This window comes from Bombus flavifrons, chromosome 1 (assembly GCF_040668555.2).
Source record: "Bombus flavifrons isolate JBK064 chromosome 1, iyBomFlav1_principal, whole genome shotgun sequence".
NCBI lineage: Eukaryota > Metazoa > Arthropoda > Insecta > Hymenoptera > Apidae > Bombus > Bombus flavifrons.
Window position 1 is genome coordinate 2,472,407 of NC_138442.1, and position 27,600 is coordinate 2,500,006.

Here is a 27,600-nt window from a genome sequence, read left to right on the forward strand (position 1 = left end):
CAAGCGCAAACAGAAAAATATCAAAAAAAAGACAAATGCACGGAACAAACAGATAAGTTGGTGACAATCAGGGAAGCATTCCATTTTTCTTACTCATCGTAGTATGTTACTAAGCTTTTGGTCGCCACTATCCAATGAGCGTGAGAAACACTGGCACAATACATATGAAGGCGTATCATTATACACGTTGCGTTTGTTTGGAAGCAATTGCGAGTCGTGACTAACAGACAGTGACGAATATTGGACTCCTCGGGAAAGAAACAGTCGATCGATGGCCGTGTGTTCAAAAAGGTCCGATCGAACCGTTATTTGTCGGTGAGTATCTTTCAAGTGGTGAACGGGTTCCATTGTGATAAAAACAGCAAGCGAGCTCTCTTACGTTAAGTCTTGGTATTAGTGGCCCTGAGCGACTTATACCGCGAGTTCTGTGTGAGTTAATTACCAAAGTAGTGTATTCGTGGAATGAGATACGAATGATATTAAGCTTAGTGTACGTGTGAATCTGTTTATCGATATCACGAACTCGATACTTTTGCTCATTTCACATTGCACAAACTTCTGTTCTATGCCGTGATTCCACGCATATGTATATACGAATCGCGGTTTTTGTTCCCGGATCATGCTTATATTACGTATAAAATTGCATTCCCAACAAGACCTAACCTCTTTCTAAGAAATATCGTGGCCATTCGGAGCAACGTTATCGATTCGGAACACGTTGATTCTGATCACGTCGGCGAAACAAAACGAACGAACTCGCGAGAACATCGATTGGTTTCTCCGGTATCGAACTGCAAGTTGTAATTGTCCGACAACTGTTATATCTCCTTTAAGCGGCAAATGACCTTCAAACGAGTAAAGCTCTTTAAGACCTTTTCTGATGTGTGAGGTAATCTGAACCGACAACATCGATTATCTACAAGCTATCAGTGAACTTCGTGGAAAAATTGTCGCAACCAAAATGTCGTCCAAAATAGTTACAAACGAGAAAGTGATTTTACGAAAGAAAAAATGTAAAACGAAAACAAATGAATCGAATGCGATAACGTGACAAGCAGCGATGTAGTATACAGTGGCGTGATGGATATTTAGAGGAGAAAGTCATTATAAGTCGAAGCAAATATCGACTGTAAATATCGATTGTATGTCACCGTGTGTACGATGTGTCAATGTGTGAAGTGTGTATTTGAGGTTAGATCACCCATTGATGGACCACGTGCGGGTATATGTGCATGGCGCGAACTTTAAAAATGGTGAGTCCACTAATGTTACTTTTAACTAATATTTTTATTAATTAAATTAACAAAACGCATGGATCTATCTAGATTAATATATTTTACATTATTATTAATTCATTTACCGATTTATGATCTCTGTACTAAAATAATGTTAAAAGCAGATATAAGAATTTAAAACTAAAGCTTCTCAATGCTAGAAAGGATAAATGAGGTAAATAATAAATAATAATAAATATTAAAAGAATATTATAGAATTATAAAATATTGAATATTAAAATATTGATGAATTATAAAATATTGATCTACATTTATATCGTTTATTTTGAATATATATTTTAAATATTGCGTTATCTTACATATTATGCAGCATGTGATTTATATATAAAAAATTAGTTATTGAAAAGCAATATAGTTCAAATCTTTTCTGTATAAATACAAAAGAATAGAATTAATATACTGTTCACAAATTTGATATGCAATCAATGAACAGTGAAAGGTAGTGAAGCGGAAGAAACATCAAGGCGCTGGAACATTTCATCGTTTTATAGTAAATGTGATCTGAAATTGAAGAATCCGTATATGTATCTATTTACATATGTAGCTCATGTGGCACTCAAATATCTATATGGAGTTCTTTATGTCGTTGGCCATTTAAATAAGGTTGACTTAAAAAGTACAAAGAAGCAAGAGTTACGAGATGTGACACGATCAGAAACTTTATACATACTGGAATATGAACAGACTTGTATGAAATCCTATCGGTTTAAGTTTACATCGAATTCGTCAAATTTATTAAGTAAGCAGATTTTATAGAATAATATAATAGACACACAAACATACCACTTTTTAAAAATATATGATTATTTATTAAAATAAATTATTTTAAAAAAGATAAAAATGATGGTAATTTTTCAAAATTATAAGGATTATTTTGAATTTTATTTTTAGTAAAAGTTAATAAATATTAATATTGCCTTTTTGATAATTGAAAGTAATCATAACACAAAATTTATATCATAATAAATTTTATAATTAGTTTTTTAATTTAATATGTATTTTTAATTCTTATGCTAATATGTATAACAGCTTCAAAGAAATATGTTTATATATGAAACATATTTTTGTTATCAATATTAAATATATGTACATTAAATCTTTATTTTATGTTTCAATTACTGATATGAGACTAACAAATTGTATAATAAAAATTATAAATAGGTACAAATTATAATAATAGATTATAATATTATAATAAAAATATTAGTATTCTAATAATTGTATTATAGTATGTATTTCTATATTTAAAATGATACATTTTTAATAAATAACATAATATAAATAATTTTATTTTTCTGAACTCTCTGTTAACCAAGTTGCTGGATTTTAAATCTCTAAGTGTACTTATCACGTGATATCGACATCATAGATTAATTTAATGTTATAAAGTACTGACAAACAATGATTATAATTTGTCATGACTAATATCTATTATAGAGATATTAAACTTCTCGAATTCAAAATTTGTATATTTGTAAAAATTTCTTTATAAATTAACAAATAATTTTAGAACAGATTTTTTTTTAATAAATAATTAATTTTTTACATACGAAATGCCCCACTAACAATAGAAATCTGAATATTTCCATTGATATTAGTTCAACATTAAAAGGAGTAATAAATATTTGTAATAAATATTTTTCTTTAAAAATCTCTATCAAAACAGATTTTAATATTAGTAACAAATTAGCTATGATATTAGAAAGATTGTTCTTATCATTACCAAGTGCTCTTTTAGTTGTTATTTTCTTACTTTCAGTATCAGCGGGAACAATTTAAATTTCATTATACTCCACGTACATATAATATTTACTTACAAACATTTGATGTTAATAACTGAATTATAATCCGATTACGTGCAGAGCATTTAGTGGGATGTGGAATTAGGTTACACATTATTAATTATAATTTATCTAATTGTATACTATACCACCAATATAGAGCGATATCCAGCAAATTACGTACTCTGCTAGGATATTATACCAACTTATTACAAAATATCAAAGCGAAGTACATATATAGTTATATCTAATATTATATATTTTTTAAAAAAAGCATAATTTTTATGACATATTGAAAATTCCATTCATAATTTTGTAGAGCTATATTTTTTAACTATAAATAATGTTATTAATTTATTATAAACATAAATAAACTAAATAATGGTTTTATTTTAATAGTTCCTATAAAAATATAGTCTGCAGTAATCTCTAATATACTCTATCATCTAAAAAATTAAAAAAGAACGATTATATTGAACACTTCTAAAATGTGAAGAATTCCTTCATTTCTCGTAACAAAAATAAATAAGATTACATTTAAAAAATGTTTATTTCTAGATAGGTAACTCAAGTCTTATGTTATCCTACGGTTCACGTACACTTTATTAAAATAATAATCGGGTTGTACCTAAACCATGTAATAAGCTTCTGATCATGAAAAGTACGAGTATTACATACTCTGCTTGCGTACAATATTCGTTTTAATAGGATTTCATCTGGCAATTTTAATGCCGTCAAGCTTAAGATGAAGCTGTGCTCTCAAGAAATGCGGCTACTGCTCGCTTGAATACACATCACCTATCAGTTCCTTTGATCATGGCGTGTTACAACAATGTGATAGTGTGCATTAAAGAGAATGATAGGCGTTGAAGTAAACCGAGTTTGCTAGACCCTTTTTAATCGATTCTCAAACGTAAAAAAAGAACCCCTTTTCGTAAAGTCCACCGCGTAATAAGTGTGGGCTTAAGTCACATTATTCAGAAAAATATAAAATCAAAGACCAAGAGTTGTACAATATTAAATGTCATATTCCAATCTTCTTGAGATCATGGAACTAACAACTGAAACCTGGTATAAGGTAATCTAGTACTTCAATTCGCTGACAATTACATAAAACTTAGATAAGAAAAGATTTAGAAAGATCTACGTACAATAAATCCTTAGTATATATTATAAAGTAATTCTCTATGAACTTTTGATATATAGGACTCTTGTCTATGAAATGATAAAGTAAAAAAGTAAAATAATATGAAGATAACTAAACACTGAAATTTGTTGGTATATAATTAAATAAAATTTAGATAAGGAGAGATTGAAATAAATTTGTAGAATAGCTTCTATCGTTATAAAATAATTTTGTATTAGATTTTGCTTTATACTACAGTTTTCTTATCGAGATAAAGTAATGTGGGAATTGTAAAATAGTAAAATAACATGAAAACAACTAAATAAGAATATTTGTTCATAATTGAATAATATTTAGGCGGAAAAAGGTTTAAAGTAGATAGAATAATCTAATATAATGATAAAGTAGCGTTATGAAATAACTTTATATAAATTCTCGCAATTACTTTTCTCTATTCGCAATAACAATATTAATTAATCCATATTTTAAAATTGGATTAAGGGAGTACAAAACCATGCGCCTTTAAAATATCGAAATCTTTTTTTCTTGCATTTTTTACAATTTGATATTTGTATAATACTTTGGTAAAATGATATTTTGAAAACCTAAGACAGGGCGATTATAAGACTTAATACGAATGCATTTTTTTATTTTAGAGAAAGATTAATTTAAAACCTTAAACATGTTCTTTTTCGAAACTTTATTTTTCCCTTGCTCCCAGTAGATTTCCAAAACTCTTCAGCCAATTAACTTGAATTTTTTACACGCCATCCTATATTATTTATCTTCTAATATAATCTAGGTTGTAGTTCATAATTGTTTTTGGTGTTTTAGTCCGTTGAATTTTTATAAATTTTTATAAATATTAAAGTCAATCGTTTTCAACGAGAAATAAAATTTGTTCGTTAATAAGTATTCGTTTTCGTATTTTTCAAAATTATGGAAAAATTATACACCACGTTGAAGATATTGAATTTTTGTATATTAATTAATGTACCATTGTCATAAATATTACTTATTTACAGAGCGAAATGAAAGTCAGATAAAGATATTTTGGATGTTTATCAGATATTCGGAAGAAATCGTGCTAATATTTAAACAGCACAATATACAATTCGCCTAAGATATTTTCTACTTTATGAATTTCTTTTTAAAAATAAACTAAAATTCTAGATACAAATATTCTAAAATTCAATTTAAAGAAATAAAGAATTATGTATTGTTTTAACAGGTGATAGTTAGTTATCTTTTTAAAAATGACAGAAAATGTATCTTTTTTTAGAACATATGTATAATAGTTATCAAAATAAACATTCAAATTTGATATTGATTCTCTTCCAGATACGAATGGTTTCCTGTGTTATTTTTGTAGCAGATGTTCTTTTTAATCCACCGATAAACCTTCACTAATCTGTTGAAAAGATTTTCAGTCTTTAAAAATGCTGCTTCTATCCGAGTTTTTCGATAAACTGTAAAATTAATTTATAAACTTCAATCAATTATTCATTCAGAAGATCTATATCAATTGCAAAAAATCATATTTTTAAAACTTTGTAACTCATTTACATCAGTAAATCTTTATTAAACTACAAACAAATATTGCTTAAAATGAATATGATTATAAAAGGGGAATGTTAGTCATAATTAAAGAATATTTGTCATTAGTAAAAAGTAAAGAAGTTAATCATAAGAAAATAATATCCTTCAGATATTTTTTATTTATTTAAACAATATTATATTTCATAAAAATTAATCATTTCTTGAAGACAATATAATCAGATAATTTAATTTCAAACATAAAGTATTTTTAAAAAATGTATGGTTATGGAAACTGAATTGAAAACTCTACACAGGAATTTGAACTGTAAATTCAGGGTATTCGTGATATTCTTCCATTTAACTCGGTAGTCTTCATGATAGTATAATTGTAGAGTATATACAGCGTTAAAGGATCGATAAATGTATTCACGGATTAGGATTATATGAGTTCATTGACTTCACTTTCATTTATAATTTATACCCTACATCATTGCTTTCTACTCGATTATTCTGGAAAGCAACTTGAGCTTCATCATTGAAGATTTAATGCTTTCATATCATGCATTATAGCAATGATAATATGGTAGAAAAGATGTTCAAGAGGATTGAACCAACAAACAGAAATGAAATATCTAGTTATCTCTTTCGTCGTAAAGATAATAAAGTAACATTAGTAGTATGTATTGTGTATACGTACATAATTAGCTTTAAGTAATTTTTTGCGTTAATTAAGAGTTTCATTTGATTTTGTTTATGTCAATTAAAATATCTTTTCACCTGAATTTCAGAACTTTAGAAATTAAACGTATAAATTTAATAATTATTCATGAGTTTATTCTGTACGTTGAATTCGGTAATTTTTTAACATGTTGTAAAAGTCAACATTTGAGATAACTTCTTCCTTTCATGAAAATCTTGGACTTCCTTAGTTTTCAAGATATTCGCGAAAATCTATCCGCACGAAACTCGCTTTACGATAACCGGATAAAATAACGCCTAACCTAACCTAATTCTTATCTTTTGTTTATAGTTTATATAGCTTTGGGTTAGGTGACATCTTATCCGGCCACCGCGAGATGGCCAGCAATCCATCGGCATCCACTGTCACGGACGCACAATTATAAGCAAACTTTACCGTGTGCTGCCGATACTGCTGACAGTTTTTTGCAAGTATCTCGCATATTTTCGTATCTTGCAAGTAAACTAAGAGTTTGACGTTTTCGTGACAGGACAAAGTTGTTCCAAGTGTTGAATTTTATAACATATTAAAAAATCATCGAAATTGGTGTTGAGGGTAAACTCGAAGCAATTACCATAAATTTTAATAACTCTTTCAATGCATCATGAAACTATTTAAATGATTTGTTAATAAAACGTCAATTGCTATTTTACTATAAATAAATTATCGATGCACGCGGACAAAATCAAAATATAGGTAAAACACTGTTTATATAATGTTAAGTTAACAGAAAATTATAACTTCTGTAATTCTTTTTATCTTTTGTAAAAAATTTAAAAAGTTATATTCATACTAATGCATTGTAAAGAAAATTATACCAAAACTTATGAATAAATTGCTCACAAAGTTTCTCTTTGAGAAATTAAATAGAACACATTTTAATTAATAAAATGCTTAATGAAAAATTTATTCGTTATACATCACATTATATCCAATTATAGTCAAGTGAATTTTTCATTGCTCATGAGAGAAAAGATTATAATTGTTTGTAATTCCTCATTCTAATGAAAGAAGTATTAATACTATAAATAGATTATTTAGTGACCAAACAAAACGATATATGTATAATAATACAAATAATGGAGACGCAAAATAATATTCAGAAATATAGACAACTGCATTTATCTAATCTTCAACATTCAACGCGTACCATTGTTTTAATAAGTAAAATGATTATTACCTGATTTGATTAAAGCGTGGTATCTATATAGAATGAGTCACTAAGAACTGTCACCTGAAATAACTCGTTATCTACTGACTTTAACAAAAATTATTTGAAGTGAAATGAGCCTGATTAGATGACTATATTTTGATTTTTCGGTGCCTCGTATTTTCTGATATCAAGGTGACCTTGGGTTTTCTAACAGTCGCCCTAACCTCTTTTATACTTCATTATAGCCATTAAAAAGGTTACGATTATGAATTCAACTATCTATAATAAGGTGACAAAACGAAACGAAAATTTGTGAAAAGTAACTTACTATCAATGTTTACATTTAAAGTAGATGTTCAAAGTTATGGCAGTCCATACATGTGTCGACATTTTCCCAAACGGCGCGACGCAACGTAATGTCGCGTCGGTACGAAACACGAACCGCTTGCAGTGTACCTATGAGACATAATTCACTATACACCTATTTTAAGCGGAAACATGGAAAGTAAGTTACTTTTCACAAAATTTCATTTCGTGTTGAGGTACAAGGTCAACTAAAGATCATCTTATTATAGGTCGTTGAATTCATAACCTTTTACGATAGAGTATAAAAAATATAGGGTGACTGTTAAAAAATCTCCAGATCACCTTGGTATCTCAAAAAAATATAAGACATCGCAAAATCAAAATAGGATACATACAAATGAGGATACTTGTATAATAAATAATTTCACTTCAAACATTTTTTGATAAAGTCAGTAGATAACGAGTTATTTCAGGTGATATGTTGTACAAATATTAAATTAATGATACAATTATACGAAAAATATAAAATTGTAATAAAAGGTTTTCAAATTTCAACTCTCCTGTTAATACCTGGAATTTTAAATCTTTCACCAAGCGCTGTGGAAATGTTCATTCTTAAAGTTATTAACGCGTTTTTAACAGTTCTAAACTCTACAGATATAAAACGACTGAACCTTGATACCAATTTAAAAACAACTTTGAAATGATCACCGATCGAATGATCATTTTCTTCTCTCGCTAAGTTATTCCTCCTTTAATCAAATTTTGTTGCAATATCAGAAGTGAAAAAGATGTATATATTTATATCTACATATAAAACAAATAGAAATATATTTCTTAGTATCAAAAGTTACCTAAAAAAACATTTAAGCACCTTTCGTTACTATTTTTAATTAATTTCAAATGTTATATTTCTCATTTATGTGTGTTTTTATAGTTGAACTAATCTTTTGAGATGTATAATATTTTTTTTAATATTTAAATAAAAGTCACTAACTCGAAATCAATATTTTTGAACCATATAACAGTGACACACAATAGTTCTTACGTCATTTTGATTTATTTCCTGTATTTTAGGAGATAAAATGATTTTTGATGTTTATCACGTAAGGCATGTGTGTGTATATATATACAATAAAAATTAAAATTAAGTAATCTAACTCGAATCTAACTTCAATTGTTACTTAAAATCTATACTACAAATCCATACTTTTATGAATATAACTAAAAAAATAAAACCTAAGCATAGATTTATTTCATCCACTAAATATTACAACGAATAATATACTTTGGATATTTTATGTATATATTTTTACATATTCTATGTAAAGTATTCTATTTGGTATATTTTGCATTTTCAAATTTCTTATAACACGTTGACTGCCACGCGTGTTATCAAAGAAATCTCCGTCAGGCCACGCGTACAGCAGTACCAAGCGTTCTCTGCTAGGTGCTCCCATCGATATTTTAGTAATGCGAATCGCTCAAGCGGTGGTCTCAAGAATGATCTTTCGTTTCGTTTGTTCGCAGCATTAAAACCACTAGCTGTTGTTGAATATAACGAAGGAAAGTGTCGTATAGATTGTTCCGACCAAATGGTTTCTTATGCCACCACAATTAGAAAAGGAATCAAATGGTACAGAAAACTTGGCGTTCGATTCTTTCTGGGAATTTCTGTTGTAAAGGCTTTGACGGTTTACAAAATTGCAACAAGGAAAAATACAAATATTAGAATATTTAGACAATTATTAGTTGCAAAATTATTAAGGTTGTCTGAAAATACAAAAAATCCTTGTCTTCGACGGAGTCGGCATAATATCGCCGTTCGGAAAAACGATTCCGGAAGAAGCATTAGACGCGCATGCAAACTATGTTATGCGAATAAAAGACGTCGAATGGACCGAACAAAAGCACAAAAGAATTTGAAGAAAACAACAACTTATTGTCCAAATTGTCCCGACCAACCTCAGCTATGTATAGAATGCTTTAAAGTTTTACATTCTAAATAATTTTTTTAATAAACCATTTTCGTATTTTTATTTTATAGCAATTCAACTATTATTACAATTAATTATTAATTAACAATTTATTATCATGGAATATCTTTTCAAATACCTATGACGATCCTTCGCAAGTAGTCAAATAAGCGACACCCTAACATGGGTTACGTGGCCTGATCAGAAACTTTGCTGTCACCTGAATACGGGTGTCGTGGCGGTCAACGTGATAAAAGCATATACATCCGCAACCCAATACTACATGTATGAGTCAATTATAATAAAAAAATTAAAAGTTCCGAAAAGAGAAAATCATGATCTATTAACGACGTGGAATAAATTTTGTTTTCGATGAAACTGTAATTATTCATCGAAATATATTTATACGAATATATCTGCAAACCTCTGGTTTCGATTAAATAAATTACACACTGCAGCACACGTATACGAAACATATTACGGGTTACGATATTTAATAGATTATGTGGCTTTAGAATATCATTCGCAATTATTGGATGATTCAGAGTATACCCTCAAATTTCATTTATATTTACAAACATATAGAACATCGAAACATGCAGTTTTCTATTGGAACAAACATTTCATTTAAGAACGAGTGCAAATGATAAACACTGAGATTAATTCTTTAACCAACGAATACAAATTTACCACTGATTTATTCTTTAATCAACCAGTACAAAATTTATAATTTATAAAACAACGACTAATTCTAAAAGGACAACATATATACCATCAATAAGTAGGACTCACCATATAGATGTCGTCCAGCAATGAATCTTGTATGCACGAATTTATTCTAATAAACTTTCATCGTCTATGCTTTAGTCCCGTAGTAACACGGCAACACGTATGATCCACACAGAAATATGAATTTTCTTCGTGGCAATGTTTCACAAACGATAAGTAACCGGTTCACTGCCGTGAGTATTCGCATCGACATTCAAAGTGAGCAACGAGAAATTGAACGGATTCTTCGCGTTCTCTATCGTGCATTTTCACTCCTACGTACAAACTATCATCTAATTCTTACATGTGCTTTTATATTTCCGTCTCGAACCGACGTAACAAAAGGCTCTACACATGAAACTATTCGATAATCTAGAAGATTAAAAAGGTGTTCGTTGTTCTTCTTGTGATGAAGAGGAACATAAGTCTGATCACATAAATGCGAATTTCAACTTATTCGAATAAATTGAATAAACGCCGCTTAAAGTAATTAAAAAATCGCATAACTGGATAATGGCATTTTGCCGAATGACGAGATCGATATTCTTCAAGTTTCGATATATTAGCGAATTAGGTATAAGCAGCATGATATTTCCGTCTTGTGTAATATGTATGTAGCTAATTATTTCGAATGTGGAAATATATTTTTTTTTAATATGAATCGTGAGATTTCTTTTATATTTTTTGATTGGGATTATTTAAAATGACCATATGACCTTATTTAAAATGAAATTTATTTAAAATGACCATATTTTTTTATGTAATCGTGAGATTTGCGATATTCGTACGATAATTACTAAAATATGCTATGTACGAAGAATCAACAATTGTACTAACTCATCTAATTTGATTGTGATCGCTAATTAGTCAATGCAAAAATCAACAAATAAAAAATGCAAATAAAATTAATTTATCCATTAATTTGGTTTCGTTTAAAAATATTAATAAATCGTGGATTTTATTGTCCCCTAAACTATCTTTAAAAATTAAACATTAATGAAAAACAAAAAAATTACTAAAATGTTATATTTTAATATTCAGAATATCTTATTGATCCACATTTCGCATGTTTACAATTTATATCAGTGTTAAAAGTAAATTTTTTTATGTCAGATATTTACATACTGTAACATTGCGGTACTGAAAAAATTGTTGCAGTAACTCCATTTATACTTTTAGTAAATTGAATTGTCACGATTTTATTTAAACACCGGATGTATAAACTTCGAGCATGTGTTCTAAATCAATAGAAAAATTTTGATTTTGATCTTTAAATAACCTCCAGTTTTCTTGTAACCTTGAATTTCAGAAGAATCATTCTAAGTGTACCTTCTTAATTTTTATATCTCTTCTTCGTACTTTAATATTGATATAAATATGGCAGGATGAGATCATAAATTGGAAAACAATGAAGGAATATTCTGTATCTCAGGCTCAGTTGCTCCACGCCGTTTACAAACTGTTTTATGTTATATTTATTTGAAAATACACCGTATGTAAAGTGCAACGCATCGTACCATAAAGTTACGTACAACTATGTGAAATTTCTTTCCACGAATTTGGTATTTTACGAGTTTCATTTTATACCGGTTAACAGTCGTGCAAATATAAAGGTTTTATTTGCTCAAAAATGCTCGTGCATGGCGTGGACGATAATATGGAAACGATCGAACGAGCCGTAATGTGCAACTTATCGATTTTACGATTTCGTGTAAACTTTCACACCAAAAACAGTACCCATAAATGTTTTATATATTCACATTCATAAAAGAAGTCATTGAGAAGTTTAATTGTAGAATTGAAACTGTGATACTATAAGGAAATTTGAATAAAATCATTAAAATTTACAAAAATATCATAATGACAACATTTGCAATAAAATGTTTCCTTGTATTATAGCGATTTAATTAATTACTATTAAAAGAGTTGTCATAAATATTTTAAATTTCTATTCATAAAAGAAATCATTGGAAAATTTATTATAAAATTGAAAGCATAAAAATATAAATAAAGAATGAGATTATTAAAAACTGATAAAAATATTATAACGATAATATATTTAATATTATAAAATATTTCCTTTCGTATTATAACGATCAATTTAATCGATTAGATGATCCTAGGTCAGATAAAGTGAATTAATTAGGATCGTTTAACGTTTAATTAGAGTATACATTTTTGTTCATTCAACAGAGCGCATCCTGAGCGTATCTTGTGGTGGTTGAATCCACTTTGAACGTATAACATCGTGTGCTTACACGTTGGCTATAGTATGTATATTCCGATTTGATAACATCAGGTAAATTACTAAACATGCATGCCTCGCATAACGACAAGCGTTTTCCGCAGAATCAACAGGTCGAACCTGAATCAAATCCTTAATCGCCATTTAAATGATATATGTGCACTTTACATATATATGTGCTCGAAGGTGAAATTTGAACAGGGAAGGAAAAAAGGTAACCGTTCGCTCCAGTGCTATTAGGGAGGGAACTTTTGAGTCGAATATAATAATTCACTGAATGCTTTTCAAACGATATCTTTTGTTGGTATACATGATGTACGTTCTTTGATCTATCAGCGAAGATTGTTAAAAAAATCCGCGAAGATAGACATGATATCAAGTAAACTCAAGCGTCGTAAAAGTTGTAATCACTGCTTTATCGTAATTTGGAAGAATCTTCGTGAAACAGTGTCGAAGCGCATCGCTATCTTCATTCATCCGTGTCATGCACCCCTTCTATTCCATACAACCACTCTGTATACATACATATATATCATCTCCCAATGGCCTCATCCCCCCCCCGCCCTTTTTCTATAGTTCACCCGCGCACTCAATCACATTTTCTCTCGCTTTTACCTCTTTCTCTCTCTATGCGTATCTTTTGTCTTGTATTCCCCTCTTTCCGCTCACACTCACGATACATTATCCCCTATCTCCATTTCTCGCTTCAACTACATTTATTTTCTGTATACTCCACCCAGAACAACGAACGTAAAAGATAAAGGGGGAAGTAAAGAAGAAAATAAAATAAAAAACAGAGAAACAGCACGTTCGAACGAAGGAGTGAAAGAAGCATCGACTACGAATGGTTTTCTTACGGTTATCGAAGGATATCCATAGGTAGCAGATTGAATCGTTTGTTGCAAGAACAGATCGAATATGCATGTAGTAAGTACTTATGTATCCGTTTACGTGTTATATAATTTTCCTTGTTGCTGGTTCATCGCTGATCATGTCCTCGGCCACGGTCATTCCCTTTCCTTTTCGTGGCCATACGTTCCCCAAGCAACGAGAGATCGCCGGTAGAGAGCAGAGAGAAGATACGTTTTGCGACGCATTCACGGGGCACGTGAACCACCGATGGAAAGGACAGCAGCGACAGCAAGAGACGATGGTGTCGAAAGCGAATGAATATAAACGAGTATCGAGATTGAGAAAGACAGAAATACTCAGGGCGGTGGAGGTTCAGAGAGAGAAAGAAAGAGACCGATAAAAGGAGAAGAAGAGAGAGGGATAGAGGAAGATATATACTGTACACGTCTCTGTCTCTCTCTGTCTCCCTTTTCGTCGCGCACCAAACCGATCGGCGATGTGCAGCCGCGTGCGCCACCACGATGGCCGATCGAAAAAAGTCAACTAAGAAATCGATGACAAAAATGACGACTACAACGACAACAACGATGACGACGAAGACGAGAAAGAAAACGTGGCCTCTCGAACCTATGTCGGCGACGCTTAACGTCGGGGCTGCTCTGGGCGTCGCGGCGCTCACACATCGGCTCACTGAGCTCGAGGTAGGCGACACCGTCGGAACCGAGGATCGCGGCTACGGCCGACAAGAACCGAAAGAGCAAGCCGAGCTTTCCAGATGTTGTTGCGCACGCGCCCTTGCACACCACCTCACAGTTCAATCAATTTTTAGCTATTGAAATGTCCGTTGGATTTCAGATCCATTACTTTTTCTTTGCCAACCACCAGTTTCATTACCATTTTTCCTCTAAAAAATATCAATGTGTAAGAATATTATTGATAGCGTAATTAATTGTTCCATTGATTAACATAAAACTTAAGTGAGTAAGAAATTAGTTGAAATGCATTTGTGGGATTCTAGTTCAGAGGTACATGAAAATTCTTGTAATGAATGTATACGTATTCTTCCCTATGTTTTTATTTCTAAATTTACAATACGAAAATTTCTTGGTGCAATACATAATTGGTATCCATATCCTTTATATACATGAAGGTATCCTTAAACTAGGAATTATGTTTTATAAAACATTCTTATGTTATATAAAAGAAATGTTACAAATATGTTAATATATTAAAGAATTGGTTAAAAAATTTATATTTTTTTGTCTACAAAGGCTTAAATCTCAACAACTCTATTTTAAAGAGATATAATTTAATATATAGTATAATACGTATATTTGTGTTGTTTACAATTTAATATGTACAATACATGTTGTACTGTACAAAACTATGTAATATAAATTATTAAAATATTAAAAACGTTCTATTCCTGATAGTTTAATTTTACATACTTTTATATTGCATATGTAAAACAACAATATATCAAATTCAACAAACAAATATATCTTTTATAATTTTATAATATTATAATAATTTTGTTAATCATTGCGTCTCATATATTCAGTTCATCAAATCAATTAATTATCTTTATCTTTTTCAGAAATAAGAAATAATAGTCAAGGAGTGCGATATGAAAAATCTTCCACATTTACCGCCTTTCTTATATATGTTCTTTAAGTGTAACTACAATCGATCTTCAATTTGATTAAGTGTTATTTTATCACCACAATTAAATTCTTATAACGGGAAACATTGTTAAAAAACATTCAGACTAAGCATAAAAAAATAATTATGTACGTATATGTATACAAGCAGTCGTGTGTTGTAATTACTTAATTGCTCGGTTCTGATTGGGCTGTTTTGCGGGGTAGGGATGGCGGTGTTCTCGGTTCATGATTTGCGCGCTACATGTTGCTCGACCTCCATTGGCTGAGTTACCTGAAAGGCCGACGAATCAGCCATTTATTTCTAAACCCTTGCTGCTTTTAACCCTCAAAGAACGCCAAATATCGAAATTTTACCGCCTAGAGTTATCGGTAACTAAGACAATTCGTAATATCATTGAATGATATGCATGTAAAAATAGTGATAAAAATTCATTAATAAAAAACTAAGAAGAGGAGGAATATACAAGATGATTCTGGTATTTAGTGTGTGCTTTTAAGTGTAAGATAATAGATGTGAGCTTGGTAACAGTGGGGTGTAAGAGACGCGCTCTCGTGGTGGATGCACCAAATGCCAGTGTCAATATGGCCGTTACCGAGAGCGCAGTATGTGGAGAGACGCGGACGCGGTAGTTTCTTCGGTCTCTAACATGAAGTACACTCTGATAGGGAAAAACGTTTCTACGAAATATTAACACATTTATTGAAAAATTTCAACAAAATGAGTTGTGTTGTGGAAGAGCGGATAAACAGCATGCAAAACGAAAACGCTCGGGTGCAAGGTATGTGGTTATCGTGTTCGTTAAAAAGTGTTTTTCACCGGTTGTTTACGAATGTTTAGCGGCAGAAACACGCTAGTCCTCGCACGCAACCTCCTCGACGCGCATTCGATCGATTTGTCGCTACATTTATTGGCATTGCCAATTCAATGACTACCAACCGAATCTCTAGAAATGCAAATGAAATCTCCAAATAAACGTATACTTTTTGGTGATAGTTTCGGAAATTTTCTGTGAAGAATCAGTCTTGTGCTAAGTGGATAATGCATCTGTGTGTAACACCAGAATTAACCGTTCGATTAAGTTTTTCATCGCATTTATTTTAAATCATTTATTAAATACACTTTTAATTCGATATGTTTTCTAATCTATGTGTGAATACATATTACTTGGTGATATTGTATAATTTTCACAAACATACATATACAAGTTATTTAAAAATAATTCTTACGTCTATTATAAACTTTAAGCATCAATTTGAAAAAATTTTAATAAAGCCATAATAGATTTACTAAACCATAAATATTGTTAACACTTTATTGAATAATAAAGAGAGTGTTTAAACTGCTACTCCGACTTTCAAATGTTAAATTTCATTGATTTCTGTTACGATCATTATCGTCATTTTGTATTATTTAAGAACGTTAAATAACTAGTAAAAATAATTCGTTAAATCTTTTCACACTCCTGCATAATTCTGTTAATTAGAATTCCTGATATTATTTAGAAAATCCTGCATAAGTTCTATTTGTAAATGTAGCTGAAAGTATTTATTGAGCTCGTGACATAATAAGTGCATGTACAATAATATCGATAACAAGAAGATATTTTCTATTACGTATAAATTTTCAAATAAATACAAAAATTGATTACACGTGATATGTTGCGTTACTGTAACATTGCCTCAATTATTATGTTATATAAGTATATTATGTACATTTGCTTGTGGTATTCTTTTGAAACTTTTCATTCGTACTAAATACGTGCGGCATCTGTGTTTAAGCAATTTACATTATAAAGTGAACAAGATAAAATTTGTTTTTTTCGAATGAGTTCTTTAAAGAAAAGTTCAGTTTGGATAGAAGAACTGAAATTTTGTTTTAAACAATAAAAACAAAAAAAAATAAAATTGTTTAATGTATTTAAAAATCTGTTTGTTGCTGTCATAACCATTTACGAAACTATTTTTATTTGTTAAACAATTATTTATTTGTTAATGTACAGATACCAAAAAGGAAATGGTTAAAAACAATGGAAGACTAAAATTGAACAATGATGAATCAAAACCATCAATTATTGAGCTGTTTCCTTGGATCCTAGAGTTTAAAAAAATGTGCAGGTGTATACATACAGAAAAAAGTATGGCATCTTTAACAGAACTTATGCAATTTTATGTGAGGTAATGATTATATCGTCATAAGTTTGTATCATCCCCATTTTCAGTTTACCAGTAATATTTTTTCTGGGAACTGGTTTAAAAATCAGTAAAAGTAGATAACTTAGTTCTTTAGATATTATACATTATACGTAGATATTATTATAAATATATATATGTAATTATATATATAATAATAATATACAATAAATGTATATATGCAATACAAGCGTGTTTCCTTTATGAACATTAAATTAAAATTATTAAGAATATCTGTAATAGGCAGATCATTAGAATGCAGTAGAATAAAATGGTACAAAAAATATAAAGAAGGAAGTGACTATATGGTCCTGAATTTAAAAGATATAATTTTTTTAATATTAAATTATGGTCAGTGGAAATATTAGGGAAACATTAGGAAATATTCATCAAATAATTATTGTAAAACATATTGAGAACAATTGTAAATGAAAGTGATATAATAACAATATCAGTATAAAATGTTTTTTAAATTATAAGTTAATATCAATAATCAAAAATGTATATAAAAATTATTAAGCATAAAAATAGAAATAAATGTAATCATTACAAAATTTTGAGGTTGTAAGGGACAAAATAATAAATAAATACTACTACAAAAGGGACAATGCAATAAATAAATACTATTACATAAGGAACAATGCACTAAATAAATACTACTACTACTATCACTACTACTAATACTATAAAAATTATTGTTTGTTTTAATTATTTTATATCACGTCAAGGTTACTTTAAAAACAATGTTTATTATTGAAAACTTTAATAACTTCATACAATTCTGTAATCATACTTATTAAACTTTTTATGCTTTCAAGGCATAATTAAATTTTTGTATCTGTTTGATATCTGTTAATATCAGTGATATGTTTACATATATATAATATCCGTACTAATTATTTAATTAAATTATTAGTGAATTATATGTTTAAGCATAAATTTGTTATATATAAATCAATTAATATAAAAAGTTGTATGAGTTGCAAATTTTGGATAGGATAGAAATGGATTGCATGTTGTAAATTTATCAGTTTTATTGTATTAAGAAAATGAAAAATGTTTCAGTAAATAATTTGCTTACAGAAATGTAAGTGTCAGTGTAAATGAATGTTACACAAGGCCTTTAAGAGCAGCAAAATTAAAGGATTCTATTAGTGAGACTTTAATGTTGTTCTTATATATTTATCGTGAACTTTCTGAGGTAAGCTTCTTTCTTAATTTTAGTATTTTTGTATGCTGAACTGTTTCTTATGTTACTAAACACTAAACAAATTTCACCTTTTAGGATCATGATAGGTTCAGTTATTTAAATAATATGTCTGACTTATTAGCGCTCTATATAGATATGGAACTAAAAGCATCTAGGAAAAGCAGAGAAAATCATGATAAAATTTGTGCAAGGATTACTTCTTGCCTTTATGTTTATCTAGGTATGATGATGTTCACACAAATATTTTACAGCAATTAATTTAAATAGAAATGATTTAAAATGCTGAAATATTGTATGTTATCTTAAAAGAAAATGTATATATGTCTCTTTCAGAACATTCCATGGAACATTTATTAGATACTTTAATCAAGGTACAACTAATGTGTTGCAGTTATCATCATATTTTAGATCCAATTATAACGTAAGTATAAAACAAAGTAAAAGAGTTTATTTCTGACATTTTTGTTCCATTTTTAGTTTGTGAAAATTCAATCAAGAAATATAAATTAGTTTTATCATTTGCAATAGATTTACTGCCTCAGTTAAAAATTTCATATTTATTTTACTATATTTTAAATTTATTATTAACTTTTACATTTGAGTGAATCTATATAATAGGTAATTATTGTATATGCTGCATAAGTTACCTTTATTTTTTTCAGTATCTTTTTTTCAGTTACTTAGCAAACTATCAGATCTTTTAATACTTCACCAAATAAGAACTTATATTAAAATTTAATTTCACTCTCGTTTATTGGTATTATTCTCTATATATATTAATATATATTAATACTTATTATATACGTACATACATACATATACACAACTGTTTTCCTTTTTAGGAAAATAATAAAAAATATTCCCATTCACCCAGAATCTAGTATTATGTATATTCGTTACTTTTTTATTTATCGTTTGTGGAGAAAAATAAATGAAAATGTGGCTGTAAAAGATCAAATAACAGCTGCTGCAATTGCATCTCTGGGGCCATTGCCATCTACATTCTCATCGAGTATATTAGAAGATGTATTGCCAAAAGTGCCAAAGAGTCAACCAAATTCTACAAAAGCTCTATTGCAGCATAAATTTGATATAAAAAAACATTGTGAAATGTTTGCACAATATTGCAGAAAAAGCAATGGAAGTGTATACCAGGACGGAATTGCAACTCCCATTGATTCGTCCAGTAGAATTAATTCAAAAATGGTATTTATCTATATACTAATTATTTCTTTTCATGCACATTTGTTATATTCAATTGACACATTTATAATTATTAATTATCACTTTCAAATTGCTATCAAAATTATTTATAACATTTTCCAAACTATACTAATTACTGCATAAAGTTATTTTTATGTAAATAATAATAACTAGTAATTAATCTATGAAACTTCGATTAGTGCGCACATAAAGATAATATAACTTAATTACGACAAAATTAATAATAATTTATGTTCATGCACGTCAGTCGGAAGATATGGTTAAGAAAGATGTAGAATATGTAGATAATAACGTAAATTCAATTATATCAGATAAAAATAAAAAAAATGAATCTATTTCTTTGCTAAATACTTTTAAAACTTTAAATTTGGAAGAACAAACTAGTTTTAAATGTTTAGGTACTTTTTCGAATAATATTTCTACGGAGCATGTTAATTCTAAAACAATTAAATCAAATAAAAATCGTTTGCGGAGGAAATGTAAAAAGTCCAATGAGATTGTAATTATTGATTTAACTAATGATATAGTGCTCGAGAAATGTATAAAGAAAAGAAAGTCTAGAAAACTACCATGGTTAGAAGAAGCAAAAAAGAATATCGATTTAAAGATAGTAAAAGCATCACACAAGAAGAAAAGGCAGGAACATGTTGGGCTTACACATCCATCAAATACCTCACGAAATATTAGTCATCGATCGGAAGATTCCTCTCAATCGGTATGTGCCACGAAAAGTCTCAGTGAAAAAAATGAATCTAATGCATGCCGAACGGTTGTCCTTAAAAATGATGAAAATAAGATGGAAATCGACAAAGAGTTAATAACTTGTACAGAAAGTATAAGAAAATCGATTGGTACGGAAGTCAATACTAAAGAAGTAAATATTAAAGCGTCTACAATGATCAGTAAAACAGTTCTAACCGAGATACTCCCGCTAGCGAAGCAAGTATCAAAAATTTCAAACAGCGTTGTTAATGGTAATTGTTTAAGTAATGCAGATATTTCGAATATACAGAGCGACGAGAAGGAGAATGATAGTTTTAATAAACAAACTGTGATCAAGCGATTGACAGAAACAGACGTTTTCTCAGAGCCTGAAACACGCGAAAAAGTTGAAAGTTTTAAAAAAGTCTGTGATCTAGAAACAGAATGCCCAGGTGTAAATAATACCACAATTTGTACTCAGTATAATTCCAAAGATAACGCTGATAGTTCTAATCGTTCTAATTTTAATGTAATTAATGACGAGGTAACTGAAAGGATAACATTGTCGGAAAACTTAGAGCTCGAAAGGAATAATCAAAATGTCTCGAGCGACAAAATGTTAAATAATACTTGTTTCAGTGAAAGTGTTTGTAAATCTGACTACTCTAACAGGACTGTTAATTCCGAAATTAGACACGAGGAATTAATTACGCCGCAAAATAATGATAGAAATGAAACAATCTCTACTGGAAGAATCCAGAAAGTTGAAGCTTCTCCTATTAAAAATGTATTAGATTATGAGGAGAAGCAAGGATCATCAGGTATACTTGTCGAAATTTCGACAATGCAAAAGAAGTTTGAATCGCGAATGGAATCGAAATCATCAAAGTGCGTAAGCAGAGTGAAAGATAAATTCTGCACGCGACCAGAATTAGAAATCTGTAGTTATGATGAAATAAACGAGAATATAAGTGAAAATAAATCAAGCATCGATAATATTAGAGAATCTATTTTCGAATCTTATTCTACGGATAAGAAAGATATTTCTAATACAATTAATGCAACGTGCCCGAATGAAAATATTGAAAATAATGAAAATTCTTGTATCGATACAAACTTTAAGGAGCCTATAGGGGACAAGTGCGATAATAATATTGGCAAATATGTTAATAAGGAAGATGTTCCTTGCAAATCTGACAAAGTATCATTAGAAATCACGTCAAAGGAGTGTAATAATTTATATAAAGTAACAGAGGAAAAAAATGTGTGTACCGTTGCCAAAAATAAATATATCGTTCAAGATTCTGAATTACAAGACAATATCGATGGTCTGTCGTTGTTGGCGAGTGTCTCACAGCATATACCACATTTAAAGCCTGAATCCGACGTAAAATGCGACCAAATAAAAGTAAAAGATTACGCATCTTTGAGGTATGCGTGTTACAATCAAATCACTGATGACGAGACTGATACAAATGATTCGTCAAACACCGTTTCCCTATTACTTGAAAATCCATCCGCAGAAATAATCAATAGAATCGTTGGCATTTATCCCGAGGACACCATAGATAAAGTCGAGCTTCGAGTAGAAGTAACATCTAACGAAGCAGAGAGTGGAAACGGTGATAGCGAGTTGTGTAAAGTCATTTCTCATCCGGAAACAAGCATAAATTACGACACGGACGCGCTGACGCATAATTTCGCCCCCATTGAGAATAATGCACAAACCGTGAAAGAGAATACAAACGTAATACTAAACGGAGAAACCATAGTTTTGCTGCAAAAGTCTCCTAACAGTAATCTGTATATTATAAACAAAGCAGTTGAAAATTCGGAGGATCACACTAGCGACGAGGAAATCAATAGGTTAAAAGAGAAAAATTGGATATCTCCAACTGAAGATTGTGGACAATTCGAAGCTATAACTTCTCTGGACTATGCATCGTGTAATTTGGAATTAACTTCGTACAACAAGGAATTACCGTATCAAGAGAACAAGTGTTCCGTAGAAGGGATCAAGATTGAACCGGAAGATAAGAATTTTGCAGACACGAAAGTATATTCAAAAAAAGCACCGCTATCGACTGACATGCTTTCTGTCAATTCGCCAATGTATCAGGAGGTAAACTTAATGAGCAAATCGATGGAAAAGCGGAAATCAAAATCGAATCTCACCTTCCGACAAAATATCAAGCAAGAGTTCAATATCTCTAATCACATCGCGCCGAACTGCGCGATCCCGGGATTCAATGCAATTCACTCACATCCACACGAAGTTAATGCTCAACATCCCTTACATATATCTGCCACTCATCCAACTACCTTACCACCGATCTATGGAAATTGTGCAGGCAATGGGGAATTATGCGTACCATATCATAAACATTGCACCTCAGTATCATGTAGTTTGCAAATTAATGCTAACACTTCCCTTCATTCGCACGCGAAATCGGGTAGTTCATGTGGAAGATCGCATTGCTCCTGTTTAAATTGCACCTACGATATCGTCGCGCATTGCAGACAGTGTATACACCCAGCGACGGATACCCACGTGTCTTGTATCGAAAGTAGTCCGTATTTTTTGCCAACGCATTCGTCAGTACAAAGCCCTGCCGTCCAAGAGCATGACAGAGCAAAGAATGAAGTCGTTATAGAAAAATTATACGACGATCAATTATTGTGTAAAATAGAGAACAACCTTTTGCAAAATAAGTCATTGGAAAAACTGGGAGTACAGTGCGATTCAGAAAAAGGAGTGTTTAAAAAAGATGCGGAGAATAAGTTGCCTTTAAAGAAAAGGCTGAAGGCGCATGCTATGGCATATGCGGGCACACCTATAAAAACTGAAAAAATAGACAATTATCCAGCTATGCCTATGATGTCTATAGCTGCTTTAGAAGCGTTGGACAATACACGGAAGAGATCTGATCAAATCGTTAAATCCGAATACGAACTGTCTCTTACGAAAAAGCAGGAACTGCATGCTGACTATCACTGCAATTCGCATTTGATAAGAAGAAATTATTACAAAGATGTACAGGATACCGAATCGCATCAGAATCTCGCGAACGAAAATGCAAGAAAGATCGAATGTCAATTTCGATCGACAAATGATCAAACTAGTAATACTATATATCAAGAATCTTGCCTTCAGAGGACAGTTGAAACATTCGCGCAACAGGAAGAGGTGAATCTATTAGACGTAACGTCGATAAAGCGATTTGAGATAGAAACGATAGAGCAAGAAGGAACGTATAAAAGGGTAAAGAAAACACAGTCGCCTCTACGGCAAACGAGAAGCTCAAAAAGAAACGTTCCTAAAGTAAATTATTCTTACACCGATGTTGATCCAGAGTGGAATCCGTCCGGTGAGTCAAAACGCAAACGTAAAAAGACTAGTCGATGATCGATACCACCTCATTATGGAAATTCATTACTGTAAGAAATTTTTCTGAGATTTAAATAATTAAGTGTACATTACTCCTACAAGACTGTGGCATCATAAACTTGTAAATGTTGTATAAATGAGAAGATAAATTATCCTGGGAAGATATTTACATACCGGCGAAGTGTATAGTACAATGCTCGAAGATCAATATTAGCGTAATTTTTTTAAATTTTTAAGCAGCATCATGGAAGATATTTACATTTTGTAGATTGTACGTATATTTTGTCGGACACAGACAGTTTCACGCTAAAACAATAGAAGATTCTTTAGTGTTCGTAATTTACTGTATATAAAACTGTGCAGTATTATACTCCATTTTATCAGACTACTAGTTAACTTTGATATAATTCTACTGATTTTAATTAAATTCAGTATATTTGTAATTATTTAGAGCAAAATTTCGTCATTTATAACGTAATTAAAATCTTTTATATGAATCGGATAAAAATTACTTTTGTATATAATTTTGTAAATATATTATAATCGAAAATAATTGTATGCAAATTTTACGATTTTATAACTCGTATATAGAAGGTAAGATAATTTACGTTAACAAATAATTTTGAATACATTCTGCTAAGCTACATGAAACACTATGATGTGGTACAAACAACTCGATATTTTTATATAAACTAATAAAAGATATTTTTTTATCAGCTTTAAAATTAAATTTTCTGTGAGATTGCATGCATGTATGTATTCACAGCATAAAATTTTATGTAGCAAAGTATGAATTATCGCAGTGCATAAAACTACTACTAACTTTAATCTCTTTGACATTGTAAAACATTAGATTTTATATTTTTCAGTTTGATGGAACAAAATTATTTAAATTCAGAAAAATGAGAAAAGCTGGCTCATGACAACATTATAGTTTAAAAGAATTTGGATAGGTAAGATTAAAAATCAAATAACATAATAAAATATATGTATATTTAGATATTCTCCTTTCTAGCCCATATAAAAAAAGTTGCATGTTAAATAAGAAAATATTTTACTATAGAAGTTTAACATTTTCTATTCCAGATTAATTATTTCCTCCAGATTAATATTGAAAAATTTCAAGCAACTGCTTAATTCGCAAAATGTGATGTCAATAAATTTGCCAAATAACATAGAAATAACAGTACCGTCATACAAAAATAGAACAGGAAAAGTGAACTTCCTTCAATTTTTTAACCTGTCCTTTTAATACATATAGCAGCATTATTTGTTATAGATATGCTCTTAGAGATCACAATGCAAGTAACATAGCTAGTCATCACTTTTTAATTATGATTTAAAACATATTTAGTTTACATGTTACTAAAATAAAACACGAGAAAGTAATATGTATTCAAAAATTTCAGGTTAAAATCGAAAACATCACGAAAAATTAAAAAAATGTACTTAGACTTTATATACTTACCAAAACGATAGAGCTTTGTTACGTGAAACGTCATTCAATACGATACTCGAATTTATAGCGCCTTTACATAATTTATGCTTTAAAAATTTAACATATATTTTAAAAAATTATTCGATTATTTTTCTCAAGTGTTTGGATAAAGTACATATATCTCGCTGTACAAATTCTAGATTTAAAAAGAAGGAAATGTAACTTTTGGAAGTTAAACTTTAAAGAGATTAAAGAATTCTAATAGTTAATTTACTTTTCTTCGATTATTATTTCTCATTTATATAGAACACATATATTCACTCGTTTGAAAATACAAGGTTATTTGCATAGTTCCGTGCCATATTCTTGTGTTTGATATCTGTGATTATTAGCTGACTAATGCTAAATTAGTAATGTGTTTTATTGTACAAAAAATGTATTTGATTGAATACTTAAAAACTATCCGTGAAATTTATAATTAATCTGAATTTGATATTTATAAACATTTCTACATAGAGAAATAATCATAATCAAGACAAACTACTTCGTAATCCAATTTTTTCGTACAAATAATACGAAATTTCGTTTTGATTACAGAAATTATATAGGTAATAATAACTTTTACGATGTATAAAAAAAGACATGCGATATTAATGCAGCAGATAAACGTTTATTATTCCTTCTTTATCGTTACCATTTATTTTTTCAAAAAAAAAAAAGTCTGATAGGTTTAAGTTAACGTAACATAATTCGATATTAATTATTAAAATCGCGATTAAATGATTGCCAAATGTTTCTATTTATGCACATGACCATATGGATAGTTTGTTACTAAGAAAATTATCCTAAGCGCCAAGCATTTATTAGCAAAAGTCTGATATCCTAAAATATAATTTAGAGTAGTAACATTACATCAAATGCCTCATTCATTCGTGTTCATAAAAAAAATTGAGTACTGTGTATGTGTAGAACATTATGTCATAATAATGAATAAACTTGTATTTACATACATTTGTAAATTACATGCATTACGCAGTGCATAGACTGGGTTTTTTAAGAAAAATCGTATAAACATATTTACCTCATATTTACGTCCCTAGCGTAAATTTTTTACGTTTACGATTAGGGTTAGACGTAGTTTGTAACAGGGTACTCGTTTAGATATTCTTTTAATACCATTATATTTAATTATTTTTAGTTTAAACATCTACAATCATGTGTCTATGAGATTTTTATTTCATCCAATACTTGACTCTATATTACGATACATTATGTAAAACGCATTTTTAATATACATAGTTATTTTATATGTTCATTAAAGTGCTTTTATCCTTTTTATAGTATCCTACAAATAAAAATATTTTTGTTTTCCAATAATATTCCATAATATATAGTAGTTTGTACAATTTCGTCATTCTTCAAATAAAAGATGCAAATAGAATAAAATATGCATGAAAAATAAAACTATTTTAAATTTTAAGAGATAAAAAAAATATATATAGTTGTAGTTTTTATGCATCAAAAATATTTTTAATTGGACTTTCGAAAGGAAAAAAAGATTGAAGATATGAAAATTAAAGTTATTTTAGATCTAAAAAGCTTTAGAAATATACATATATAATATATATATATATATAGTTATAATATTTGTGTACAATATAATTGTAAATATATATATACACCTTTAAGTATCTGTAGATCATTTGTTAACATAATATTAACAATATAATAAAACACTGAAGTAAATTTTATTTATTAAAATATGTTTAGAAAATTTTTGTAGAGATGTATACTCATGTAATTCTATATAATTTTATTATCCTATTACAGTATACCCAATTTATTCGTATACACGCTACTATTTTCTTAATTAATGAAAATACAGAAAATTTTTTTATATAAAAGTTGCTTAACTTCATAGCGGATATTTAATAAGATTTCGATTTCTTTTTACATTCTTATTTAAAGAAATTTTAATACCAATGTAATTTTTGAAGCGAAGCT

The 27,600-nt window shown here is 29.5% G+C and overlaps 2 protein-coding genes across 11 annotated transcripts in view; one reads left to right on the forward strand and one right to left on the reverse strand.

Moving 5' to 3' along the window:
- Positions 1-14,482, reverse strand: part of LOC138184093 (adenosine receptor A1) — a 335,048-nt gene extending 320,566 nt beyond the window's left edge. Inside the window, exons 1-3 of one of the 2 annotated variants that reach the window (XM_069121779.1) lie at positions 14,224-14,482; positions 13,786-13,947; positions 10,708-10,872 (exon numbers count right to left, since the gene is read on the reverse strand). The gene's annotated coding sequence lies outside the window, so the exon portion shown is untranslated. Of the gene's footprint in view, positions 1-10,707; positions 11,025-13,785; positions 13,948-14,223 lie in introns of those variants that run through there. The other variant, XM_069121769.1, reaches the window with a different exon arrangement.
- On the forward strand, positions 1-27,044 carry LOC138183825 (reticulocyte-binding protein 2). 9 transcript variants are annotated; one of them, XM_069121291.1, is made up of 9 exons: positions 2-1,253; positions 13,669-13,855; positions 17,445-17,619; positions 18,718-18,835; positions 18,920-19,064; positions 19,178-19,265; positions 19,687-20,050; positions 20,316-25,111; positions 25,245-27,044. In XM_069121291.1, exons 3-8 carry the CDS (start codon positions 17,459-17,461, stop codon positions 24,174-24,176), a joined length of 4,737 nt encoding a protein of 1,578 aa, XP_068977392.1. In that variant the 5' UTR covers positions 2-1,253; positions 13,669-13,855; positions 17,445-17,458; the 3' UTR covers positions 24,177-25,111; positions 25,245-27,044. The 9 variants fall into 9 exon arrangements, with proteins under 9 accessions (XP_068977375.1, XP_068977392.1, XP_068977402.1 ...); XM_069121284.1 differs by lacking the exons at positions 2-1,253; positions 13,669-13,855 and adding an exon at positions 15,427-16,223 and having other exon boundaries at positions 20,316-24,138; positions 25,028-25,111; XM_069121257.1 differs by lacking the exons at positions 2-1,253; positions 13,669-13,855 and adding an exon at positions 15,431-16,223 and having other exon boundaries at positions 20,316-24,752; positions 25,028-25,111; positions 25,245-27,043.
- Positions 27,045-27,600: the final 556 nt, after the last annotated feature.

Coding starts and splice junctions, on each gene's coding strand:
- LOC138183825 (XM_069121247.1), top strand. CDS start 16,163: ATGAGTTGTGTTGTGGAAGAGCGGATAAACAGCATGCAAAACGAAAAC. Junction 17,620..18,717: donor CTTATGCAATTTTATGTGAG/GTAATGATTATA, acceptor ATTTGCTTACAG/AAATGTAAGTGTCAGTGTAA. Junction 19,266..19,686: donor ATTTTAGATCCAATTATAAC/GTAAGTATAAAA, acceptor TTTCCTTTTTAG/GAAAATAATAAAAAATATTC.